We start from the raw sequence: 11,814 nt of genomic DNA, 5'->3' as shown, positions 1-11,814 counted from the left end.
ACTCTTCCTGCAATGGGGTGATTCTGCGAAAAACAAATGAGAAAACAGCTCAAATACATCACAACAAATCATTCATCATTTTACCAGTGGTCATCCAATTGTACCAAGGGTGTTGTAGCATATATTATGTTTCACAATTTGATTGCATTTCATAACTAGCGACTTTCAGTATGTTTTACAAGTTGAAGAAAAGAGCATGATGCACAAGGAACAGGACCCTCCTTCTGTCATAAAAAGGAGAAAGCAATTTCTCTTCTTACTGAAACCAACTAAAGGAATATAAATTACCACTAGTGTCTATAATTGGCTGCACATACAAGAAAATTTTGAATATTTATCTTGTCTCTCATTTTTTGGCCTTGGGTTTCTTTGAACCGACTGTTTTCTTTCTTGCCTTTTTGGGCGGCTGTGACTTTCCTCCTCCAGTTTTACCTCTCTTGCGTGATGCAGTCTGCATCAAGAAACCCCTCAGATAAACATATAGATATTCTTGCAATAAGAGCAGATTTTTTTTCTATGGAAAAAAAAAAAGATACACAAAGGTGATCTGAATGCATACAGTTGCTTTCTCAGCTTTCCCTTTGGCTTTCCCATTCATTTGTCCATCAATGCCCTCATTTTGATCAATTTGATGAGGAATTTCCTTGGGCATCTTGTCAACTTCATCTTCAGAATCAAATGAGAAGCCATCTAGTGTACCTATTAATGCAAGATGATCAAATATCAAGGAAGAGCAAATTTTCCATGAAAGTAAATATGTCAAAGGATGAACCATTATCTACATTAGATAGAAGTACGTTCTTGTCAATTGCTTCCAACACAATCATCCCTTTTCCTTTTCCACAAATGAATAAATAAATAATAAATAACTAGTTGAAATAATGGTACCTTCAACCATTGTTTCTGCTTCGTAAACATTGGACTGTGGCTTAAGCTGAATGAAGTCATTCATGATAGCCTCAATCTGAGAATAGAATATGAAATTTACAGATTTAACAGTAATGTTGAGGAAAATATCAAGCATCTCACTGACCAAAGCAAGGTATCAAAGCTAAGTACTAGGACAAACCTTAGCCTCAGACTGACCAAAGCTAACCTGTTAAACAAAAAATCTGTGAAAACAACACCAATAGAATCACAAATATTCAGTGAGAAATGCACGACAGAGTCTACGCACAATGCAAAATGTTCTGGAAGGCACTATTGTTGTTTTGTAAATGGTTCCTGAGAAAATAAGCCATGTAAAACCAATCAAGAGAGATTGTGAAAGATAAGGTCTCCAAGTGGAACAACAATATAACCAAGATTCAAGTAGAAAAAGTACAAGCAGAAATTCCAGAAACTTACTGAATTTCAGCGCAGAACAAGTCCAAGTTATATAGGTACGTATATATATATGTATTCTTTTAAACCTCAAGGTGTCAATATCTTACTAACCACTCGGAGATGATTATTTAAAAGTTCAAACATAACAATAAACAGAGATATCATCTTAAACTAAGAAGTGCATTCGAATAAAGCATGCCTTTTAAGTCCAAGAACATCTCATGATTTTCAGAAGCAGAATCTGAAATTATTATTCGTCCAACAGCCCCTATATCGCCACTCAAATCTATGGAATCCCCTTCACACTCAACAAGTGCCTGCAAAAACCACAAAGCCTTTCGTTAATCACTGGTTTCCTTTGAATGCACACATATGTAATCAAATGCCCAAAATTATTAAGGTCATTCTATAAGATTTAATATCTCCATAACATAAGTTCAAAAAAAAAAAAAAATCTCAATAACATAAAATATATTTGGTCTGCTTGAGGCCTTCCCTTTTTTCACACATATAAAACAGCAAGCAAACCAAAATAAAAGGTTTAGATTTTGAATTACAATAAAAAGTAGACAAAACAAAAATACCATTTACGATTGGTTTCCCCAGGTTGTTTGTAGAGTTCTACTGATTGAAAAAGTAAGCAAATTTGGATTACTTCTGATTATACTACTAGGGGGCAATTAAATCTCCCTTAATTAATATCCTGCACAATATGAAAGTAAAACCTCACAACACTTTCAAGAAACTAAAAGCTGCTGTCCATTGCCAAGACCACCCTTTATTAAGCTCACAGCCAATTCTCTAGGGAAGGCGCATGTAAAGAAGCTATAACTATGAAAAAAGGCTCCCTACCTTTGAACGGTGAACTTTCTCAGACAGCACCAAAGGCAACCTTGAGGTGGAAACCTACATATTACAAATAGATGAAGAACTCAATGAGCCAAAGGATAGAGAGAAACCATCACAGTTGCTACCAACATTCTTACATGAGGTTCAATTGGCTTTTCAGATGCCTCCTCAGCAGTGTCCATAATGCCATCATTTTCTGTATCATAATCAGAAATTGCATGTGAAGCAACTTAGGTAGCTTATCATACGAGCCTTTGCATCAGCTATATTAATTTCTTAAGCCAGCCAAACCCAATACAAGAACCTTAAAAGCAAATTTTACATTTATAAATCCAGTATCATACCTGTTATCTTTGCATCATCATTCACATCCTTCTTTTTGGGAGTCTGGCTCCCACCTTTTAACCCCTTTTTTGGAGATTTTCCTTTAGAAGTCATCTTTCGTGGAGACTTTTGACTTCTTCCAGTCAGAAATGGATCCGTTGCCTCTCCACTCTCTTGAGATAGAGAATGTTTTTCATCTCTTTTAGGAGAACGGCCAGGAGAAGACTCAGAATCTGATGATAACGTCCAAACTGAATGATATGCTGCCTGTTCAACATCTATCCATTTTCATCAGCATCAATACTAACAGTGGCCCTCCAATATCTTATTGGAGAATGTCTCAAATGTATGGAATAAATTTACATTAAAATAGTGCTGATCATACAGTTGAATGAAGGGAAACAGTTTTGTTCTATGAGGGAATGGTTCACTTCTAGAGCAAATTGATCTTAATTTTCGTAAATTCTAAAAAGAGGCCTGAAATCAATTTTTTAAAGTTTGATGACTTTTCCAAGGCAATGCAATATGAAGCTTCTTACATGAGATACCAAGTGTTTATTGGATATTTCTTCTGTAGCAACCTTTCCATCATCCCTATTCCCTGTATCATTACTAAAAGTTCATAGTGCACAAGTTTGTAAAGAACAAGGTCAAATTGAAAGAAATATATAACAAATCTAGACAGAAGAACCAAGGGCTCAGAATCAGAAGTTGATTTTCCTTTTCCCAGAATTTACTTAAGCATCATATCAGTTATTTACTTATTTGGAAACGCCTTTGCATCAGTTCTTAAGATATTGTAGCCTTGTAGGAACATTACTCTTTTACCTTCTGATTTTTCAAAGACATCTATTTTCTTCTTTTTTGAAGAAGTTTGATTTACTTTATCGTGGTTTCTGCTGCTCTTTCCCAATGTAGGTGAACTTTGTTGAAACCTGCCTTCATCATCTGTTTTATCCTCCCTAAGCAGGCTAGCATTTGGTGAAGAATTGGAATCCGAAGATAACGTCAGCACAGAAGTTGGTGCCTGAAAAAAATGAAAATTCCCGCAGCCACTAAGAGAACAATGTAAAGGTACAAGAATAAAGTAAGTTGCTAAAATGATATTATACCATATCTGTTAAATTCTAGATATATTCAAGTTCGGCCTCTCCACCTATTGCTAATTGGTTTTAGGATGGAGGCTTAGCACAGCATCATAGTCAGGTTCTGCTTTTTGTTCCTTTTTGGTCAACTGGTCATGTGGTAATCTCGCCTACATGTGATAGAGGCCTATTAAAGTTATCTCAATCTGTTAAATACTAGATTTACTGAGGTCTTATATTCAAGTTTGGACTCTCCATCTATTGCCAATTGGTATTGGTTTTAGTTTGGATGCTTAAAAAAGGGCTACACAGTTTACAAATAACAAGGTTGAAAGGGAACAATTTGATTGTCAAGCAAATAGCTCTCAAGTAAAAGCAATTTTTGAAGAAATTACAAAGTAAAGCACGTAACTGGTTAACGAAGAAAGAACAACACTCAGCAAAGTTTAAATAATATCAATAAGAGAAGCTAAAGATACCTGAAAAGAACGCAACCAATCTGGAGAATCTTCCCCGGAGCTGTTCATTCCACACCTAATATTCTTCCCTGACATTAGATTATAGAATTTTATAAATTCAGCATTTAAGCTGAGAAAACAAAATAATAATAATAATAATAATAATAAATCAACGCAAATGTTAACAGAGAAACCCTAAAAACACCTCCCAAAAGGTAGAAAACGTTCGCATTAGGAGTTCATAAGCGGTTTAATAAAAAAAAAAAGTGGCAAGATTCAAATAAATCAATGGAAATGTTAACGAAGCCGAGTGTAGATCAAAGAAGTAAAACTGAATACGAAAGAAAAATGGAAAAAGGACAGTACCAGAAAAAGAAAGTGGTGAAATGTGTTGCGGAAGAGGGAAAGACCGATCAGGAGAAGCAGAGGGGGACCAAGGTGGGTTTCTGGTTTATAGGCCCAACGCCCTAAAGAATCAGTTGGCGGGATTTTATTTGAGGGTTGAGACGAGTGGATAGCTTAGGGCTTTCCGGTGACATTTGGGCTGGGAGAATTGGATCAATAACGTGGAAAATCCATGTCTTTTGGTTTAACTAATGGGTTCTGAGTCTTTTGACCATACTGTTTTTGGGCAAAGTGAATCAACCATGAAGGAGATTTCGGCTAAAAGCCCCATTCAAGAATAGAGCCAAACCGAACCCAAAAACAAAATATTTGTCTTATCCATCTCCAACGACAACATCAGGCACACCCTCGTTACAATTTCCAAAGCCTCTTCTTGCTTTGGGGCAGTCAGTCAAATTTTTATACAAAAATTCTAACGAAATGGAGCGAGGAAAAGAGCGAGGAATGATGGTTCCCAGGTTGATACCGCAGCAAAATCCTCTGGAACAATTGCAAGCCAAGTTCAAGGAAGTGGAGAACGGGTTCAGGGCATGGCTAGCCAAGCAGTCCTTGCCAGTTGAGGCGGCTGTGGTAACCACCACCAGCGCTTCTCAGGGTGCTGCTATCGGTGTTTTAATGGGTACCCTCACCAACGATGTCTCCTCCTCTCTTCCAACTCCTCCTCAGGCTTCCCTCAATCCTCAAGCCATGGCTTCTCTCAAGCAAACCCAGGTCTCCTTTTTTTCTTGTTTTCATTCTTATCCACAACCTCGATATTTTCAGAACTGTAATTGCCATATCTCAAACAATAATATTCCTTGTTAATAGTTTTTACTGTAACTTAACCAGCAACACGGCCCAAAGTCAGGGTTTTTATGTTTTTTTTGCGCTTTCTCTCTATTTTGGCTGCTCTGTAAATTAATGTGTTAATGCTGATTGTGTGATTTTGAGGAGGAGCAGGTTCTTGTATAGTGCATGCTAATTGAGTTTATTGTTGTTTACAAAGCATTAGCTCCAACTTACCACCACTGAAGGATTTTCTAAACAGCATCTAATTATTCATCGATAAATGGATTTTGTTGACATATGATAGATGTTTACTTTGATTACAGGCTCTATCAGGTGGTCCCTTGGTACAAGCCCGCAATTTTGCCGTAATGACTGGTGTCAATGCCGGCATATCTTGTGTTATGAAAAGATTGAGAGGGAAGGAGGATGTCCAATCTAGGTGGACCTTTTGGTCACATTTTTCTTTATCTTCATTGATTTTCTTTCTGTTGTTTTATCTCTAGTGGATGTTGCTACTAGTCATAGTTCAATCAGAATACAACATACTAACATATGCTGCAATATGCTCAACAAACCCATTAAAGATACCAACAGATAATGCTATAATGGACTTATTTCTGAACACAAACACACACTACCATTGTTTTTCATCACCTATTCTTATTTGATTCTTCTATTTTATCCTCACTCCTGAACTGAATCTCAATCAGATTGAAATCCCTGTTGAGATGCAAAGAAATCTTTATTTCATTCTTTAATTTCAAATCAATCTTAGCTTGCTAATGTTCTGGTCAAAACAGTTTGTTCCAGAACATGGAAGTGCTATGATGTTATACATGTGTTGGCTTTTTTTTTTTTTTTTGAATTTGTTCAGTTAGGAAGGAGTCTCATTTTCTTTGGTTTAAAAATAGTGCATTTAGATTTATCAACAGAGTATTTGGGAAAGGATGAAGTCTCATGTATCCCTCTGGTTTTTGGTCAAGTCATACTTTGGAAACTGTTTTCTCTTTAATTTTCCTGTAGACTCTAAAGTTGCTGCCTTTTAGGAACTGACTTGATTTTATTGCTATGTGGAGATCATGATCTAGTTTTTATTTTAATTTTTATGCATCTGATGAATAGAAGTTTAACTGTTACAGTTAGAAGGTGATTTATTAACTGATAATTTTTGTGAAGACATTGTTTTGAACTTTCTTATTTCCCTACCAGTTTAGAAACTTGGACGTGCTTTTTTCAATGAAAGTACACACTAGTTTTTCTTCTCTTTTATGCTCTTCTAGATTCCATCTCTTCCCTCACGTTTACGTCCTGCTCTCCTGGTGGCAATCTGCTTTCTGTACCTCCACTCTCCCATCATAAATTAGGATTGCAATACTATTTATGGAGAGCATTATTGGATATTTGTCTGTGGTTATCTGTAGATTGTATGGATCATCCAAGCTTGTTCTTTGAATAAAGAACTATAGACTTCATTAGTTTTTTATATCGGTTGATTTTATACTTTAGGTTCACACCGTTGTTTAAGATAAATATTGTATTATTGCAGCATGGTGGCGGCTTTTGGTTCTGGGGCCATGTTTTCTTTAGTGAGTGGTATGGGTGGCCCAAATCAGGTTGCAAATGCAGTCACTTCTGGACTTTTTTTCGCACTAGTTCAAGGCGGGCTTTTCCAGGTGATCTATTATCTCATTAACCTTTCTGAGATCACTATTTCATTTTCAGCCCATTTCTGGGGATTAACTGCTTTGCAAGCTGTGAAGATGATAGAGCATGCATAAACCAAAAAAGCTGTAAACATGGTGTGCTAAAATTTTGGAATCAATTTTTATTGAAAGTGTCTGTATCCATGAGCTTCTCAAGTAAATCTCCCCTTTCAACAGCTGAATATTCCGATTGGGTACTGCTTTGTAATATTGCTCTAAGGGCCCGTAGTTTCATATCTAACGGCCTTTTTTTTGTGATTATACAGTTAGGGCACAAGTTTTCTCAACCACCTGCTGAGGATGTGTACTATTCCAGAACAAGATCCATTTTGAATAGTCTTGGCCTGCAGAACTACGAGAAGAATTTCAAAAAAGGCTTGTTAACCGATAGCACATTGCCTTTGCTTACTGATAGGTAAGCAGTTGATTTTTTTTTTTTAATCTTAATTTAACTTCATAATTAATATTTTATGGCCTGTGTAGATATATTCTGATGGCCTTTAAATTGCCATGATATGTTTCAGTGCTCTTAGAGATGTGAAAATACCCCCTGGACCGAGGCTACTTATTCTTGATCGTATTCAGAGGTTTGACTTAATCTTTTCCCTGTAGGGTAATTATATATGGCCCTTGACCATTGGATCTCTCTCACCTTCTGGTTAAATATTTGTCTTCAGGGACCCAGAATTGAAAGAGAAGCAAGGAAGCCGTGGGTGAAATTCTATTGCTCACCGTGAAGGAGCATTTTCTTGTATGTCAGAAACTAAAGAATACGGGAGCAGTTTGCATCTTTTTCAGTGAAATGAATTCCTTTGTGTCTCTATTGCCCTTGACATCCAATTTAGATAAACATGCTTGTTAAAATTCTTTAAACAAGTTTGCTCTACCATTAATTTATTGATAAGTTTCTTAAAACATCAGATAAAGATGCTAGATGCATGAGCTTGAATGCAGTGATTTTGGTATTTGCCTCTGCTCTTTTAGCCAAAACATTAATGATTTCCAAGTTTAGCAGGGTTAATGCAGCTGCTATAACCACTTAACCAGTAAGCGTGTTGTTCTTTGGTAGCATCCAAAATGCAGTAAATTTGATATGATAACGAGCGCTGCTGAACCTGGAATCAATGCTGTTTGAGCTCCCCGAAACGGGCAAAACACTTGCTTTTGTTGTGAAATAATATGATTGACTTGGTGGTCAGCAGTACAGGTTTTCTGAAGCTTTTTCTTGGTTGAGTTAAATTGCAACGGCTGATATAAATTTTACTCTTTACCCAAAGCCCAAAGGCCAGGCAAACTAGATATGCCTCTGTTCTTAGTAGAGATGGTGGGTTGATGCTATCCGCCATGTTGTGGGGGTGAACAGGTAGTTTGTCCTTTGTAGTAATAGAGTTGGTACTTAGATGATGTTTAATAAATAAGATCATTGATAAGATAGTATAGTATGGTAGTTATCTTATACCATATTTGATTTATATATAAAAAATAAAAATTATAAGAAAAATTAATATCTTCTTAATATATATAGGATTATTTAATTTTTTTTAAATGAAGAGGATATTTTTTTAATTTATAAGATTTAACTTATATTTTCAATTATATTTTTAAAGTTACATTAATAATTTAAATTATATAATTTTAAAAAAAAAAATTTTTGATAAATAAATAAATTATTTTATTATAATTTTTATATACACCAAAATAAATTAAAATAATATTATTTAATTTAATTTTATTTATAATATTATTTTATTTTACGTTATTATAATTTTATATATCAAATATGATTTTCCGGATAATGATGCGGTGCTGATGGTGAAATGAACTTAACAGGGACTTAATAATAATTGAAGGGTCTGTTCGGTATAAAGTTCATTTCCTTTTCCATGACCTCCTGGACCACTGCAACTTGGCAACCGTCGGTATTCTGGTGCCTTTTGACTGAGTAAATGACCGCGTTTTACAAGAGAAAAATTAAATATTAGACGGCAAAACTCTTATTAACAGTATGGGTCCGGCATAAATAAAGGCCTTGTGGACTCTTTTTGGACCATGGCCTTCCAGAAACGTGCGTAACTGGGAACCACTCTCGCGCTAACAGTAGCTTTGCATTTATCGTTAGGAATTGGATTTGGTTAATGTCTCTATCTTCGTTTTTTATTTTTTTTTTCTTGCAGCTTACTAATTATTGGGAGATAAAGTTTCACTTAAAAAAGTCCATATGACATCTACAAAAGGAGGAAAGGCCCATTCCATTCAATGGGGTTTTAGATTCAACTAGCAGAACCTATACAAACAAACATCAACTTGAAAAACTAAAGATGGTTTCTCAATAAACATGTAAAACAATTGTAGTATAAGGTGAGCAAATCCCAGTTTCAAAATTATATTTTAATATTAAATACACTGATATTATTTTTTTTAATATTTTGAGAGTCAAATAATGATAAATGACAAGGTAGAGATAGTAAAACTGGCTGATACCTCGAGATAAGGGAACAAAGATGAGATTTTATCAAATTTGCACAAGCTTGATGTTCTATGTATCAATTGCAAATGACAATTTTCAATTCTTTTCAACATATGATAAGCTTTTTAATGATTTAAACTCTGTAGTAATTGTATTTTTTTTCTTTCTTTGGGTATGAAAATGACGAGCTTTGTGTTTTCTCAATCTGCTACCACCACAAAGGGAAAAGGACGAAAACTTTTGCTTTTATCATAATCAACTAGATGTTATCAACGTCATATTCAAATCCATTTTATGTGAATTTGGTCATTCCATCGATGTAAAAAAGAATCCAAAAAATGTTCTGAGAATCCAATGCTTGGAATAATTGGCCTCTTCGAGCTTAGATATAATGAGGCTTTAAATAGAAAAATTTTAACTTATGAATAGTAACTCTGTACAGTTACCGTTATAATGTATAGTAAAATTTTTATCTACAGTATCGCTATAGTGACTTGCTACAATGTTTTCCGTAATAGGTGGATCAAGTATGTTTAAAGGTTAAAGAAATTATCCACCGGATACAGTATCAAATTCCCATATTTGATAAAGTTGGTAAAATTTTTCTCTTTGAAAGGTACCAAAAAGACTATATATAGTGAAATGAATGTGATAAAAATGTTTTGACTATTTTATACATTAAATAAAGTGGTGTTTAATAAAAGCTGAAAAATCTTTTAAAAGGTGAAAAGAATAATTTTATACAGTTATTTTTTCAACTAAATCAAATTCAATGCTTTTTACGTCAAACTTTCATGGTCAAGTCGAAACTTAAGTTTAGGTATATATTCACCAAAAGATGTATTATACATATACGTAGAAGTATAATAATAAAAATTTTTTTCGATCAACAGTGTTTTTGTTGACTGTAAGATAGAAGAATTAATTTTCTGGAATAATTTTTTGGTTAAGAATACCGCAGCTTTTTCAAAAAGAAGAATTCTCTTAAGCTTGTTTAGCTTAGAGGAAACATAATTTTCCTTTTCAAAATATTCACATAAATTCAAGAAACTGTTTATCTATTGAAGACTGTATTGATTTTCTTCCAAAGTAAAGAAATCAATATCTTGCTATTTTAGTAGATTTGTTGATAGAAGGCTTTGGAAAGCTATTTCTTTAAAATTTTGAAATTCTTTAGCCTGATTGACTAAGAATTCAGCTAATTTGGTCATCCCTTTTCGAAAGCTAGATTTATTTTCTGAGAGATGGGATTTTCATACTTTGTTTAACAGATTGTAGACTTGTGGTTCAAGTTTAGGGTTGTAAAATCTTTAATCTCTGGGTTAGAGAATTTTGTTCTTTCAAGTAGTTGTTCTGTTGAAGAAACTATTTGAGAGTAACTCATTGGTGTCCATTCGTTTGGATCTTGAGCAAATTGAGAGAATTTTGGTTAAATCCTCATAAAAGAAGGTCGATAACGAGGTTGTTGGTAGAGATATAATCCTTGGTTAGGATTATTATAAAAGTTAAATCTTGAGTTAGGATTTGTAGAGATAAGGGGTTTTAGAGAAGAAAAAGAAGAAGAGAATTTTTTACCTATTTTCTTCTTGATGGTTCTCTATCCACCTGTGTCATGGACTGGTTGTTTTCCTTGATCTATGTGGTCGACTCAAAAAGTCGGCAAGAAGGTTTTTGTCTCCGTTGATGAACTCTACCTGAAAATTATAAGAACAAAGAAAATTATACCATTTAATTCACCTTAGATTATCAGAAAGCTTTCTATTTTGAAAAAAGTTTTTGACTGCTTCGTTATCTATTCGGATAACAAAGATCTTTGGGGTTAAATAGATGTGAAATCGCTGTACACCATTTTTTATGGTTAATAATTCTTTTTCAAAGATAATATAATTTATTTCGTTCGGTTTGAACTTACCGAAATTATAGCCACAAATCAATTCATCTTTTTTATGTAGATTTTTAGCTTTTAAGACACATCCCCAATGTTCATCACTGACATCTGCCTTTAAAATAAGTAAATCACTTTGTTTAGGCGATGAACCTTAGGTATAGTGGTTAAATCTGATTTGATCTGTTTGATAATATCAAAATCGTTAGGTGTTTAGACAAAATCATTATCTTTACGTAATTTACGCAAAAGATAGCTTTCTTTTTTAGAAAGATTTTTGAAAAATTACCTGTCATAATTAAGTATACCTAACAGCTGTTGTAGCTGTTTGACATTATCCAGTTGGTCTGGAAATTCTATAATCTTGGAGATAATATGATCCTGCAAGGTTAGTCCGTTTGCAGAAAGATTAAGACCAAGAAATTCAATTTCGATTTTTTCGAGTTCAACCTTTTTGGGACTCAAAATAATACGATGTAAAATAAATTCTTAAGCGATAATATTAAGATGTTTTATGTGCTCATCTAAAGTATTTGAAAATATT

The 11,814-nt window shown here is 34.2% G+C and overlaps 2 protein-coding genes across 5 annotated transcripts; one reads left to right on the top strand and one right to left on the bottom strand.

Annotated features, from left to right (window-relative positions):
- Positions 1–124: 124 nt before the first annotated feature.
- On the bottom strand, positions 125–11,001 carry BIN4 (double-stranded DNA binding protein). 4 transcript variants are annotated; one of them, XM_089768244.1, is made up of 13 exons: positions 10,961–11,001; positions 4,064–4,131; positions 3,328–3,526; positions 3,039–3,100; positions 2,520–2,766; positions 2,313–2,371; positions 2,179–2,232; positions 1,526–1,643; positions 1,178–1,224; positions 1,070–1,096; positions 889–964; positions 560–699; positions 125–451 (listed from the first exon to the last, which is right to left on the bottom strand). In XM_089768244.1, exons 2-13 carry the CDS (start codon positions 4,109–4,111, stop codon positions 347–349), a joined length of 1,182 nt encoding a protein of 393 aa, XP_089624370.1. In that variant the 5' UTR covers positions 4,112–4,131; positions 10,961–11,001; the 3' UTR covers positions 125–346. The 4 variants fall into 4 exon arrangements, with proteins under 4 accessions (XP_089624370.1, XP_022736707.1, XP_022736708.1 ...); XM_022880972.2 differs by lacking the exon at positions 10,961–11,001 and adding an exon at positions 4,409–4,511; XM_022880973.2 differs by lacking the exon at positions 10,961–11,001 and adding an exon at positions 4,248–4,406.
- On the top strand, positions 4,775–7,844 carry LOC111289716 (chloroplastic import inner membrane translocase subunit HP30-2-like). Its single transcript, XM_022880976.2, has 6 exons — positions 4,775–5,158; positions 5,539–5,654; positions 6,762–6,888; positions 7,185–7,333; positions 7,443–7,505; positions 7,596–7,844. Exons 1-6 carry the CDS (start codon positions 4,868–4,870, stop codon positions 7,633–7,635), a joined length of 786 nt encoding a protein of 261 aa, XP_022736711.1. The 5' UTR covers positions 4,775–4,867; the 3' UTR covers positions 7,636–7,844.
- Positions 11,002–11,814: the final 813 nt, after the last annotated feature.

Source organism: Durio zibethinus, chromosome 11, assembly GCF_047325235.1.
Source record: "Durio zibethinus cultivar Kanyao isolate XHJ-2024 chromosome 11, ASM4732523v1, whole genome shotgun sequence".
Lineage (NCBI taxonomy): Eukaryota > Viridiplantae > Streptophyta > Magnoliopsida > Malvales > Malvaceae > Durio > Durio zibethinus.
The sequence above is the reverse complement of the archived record's forward strand: the minus strand, read 5'-3'. Positions and strand labels throughout refer to the sequence as shown.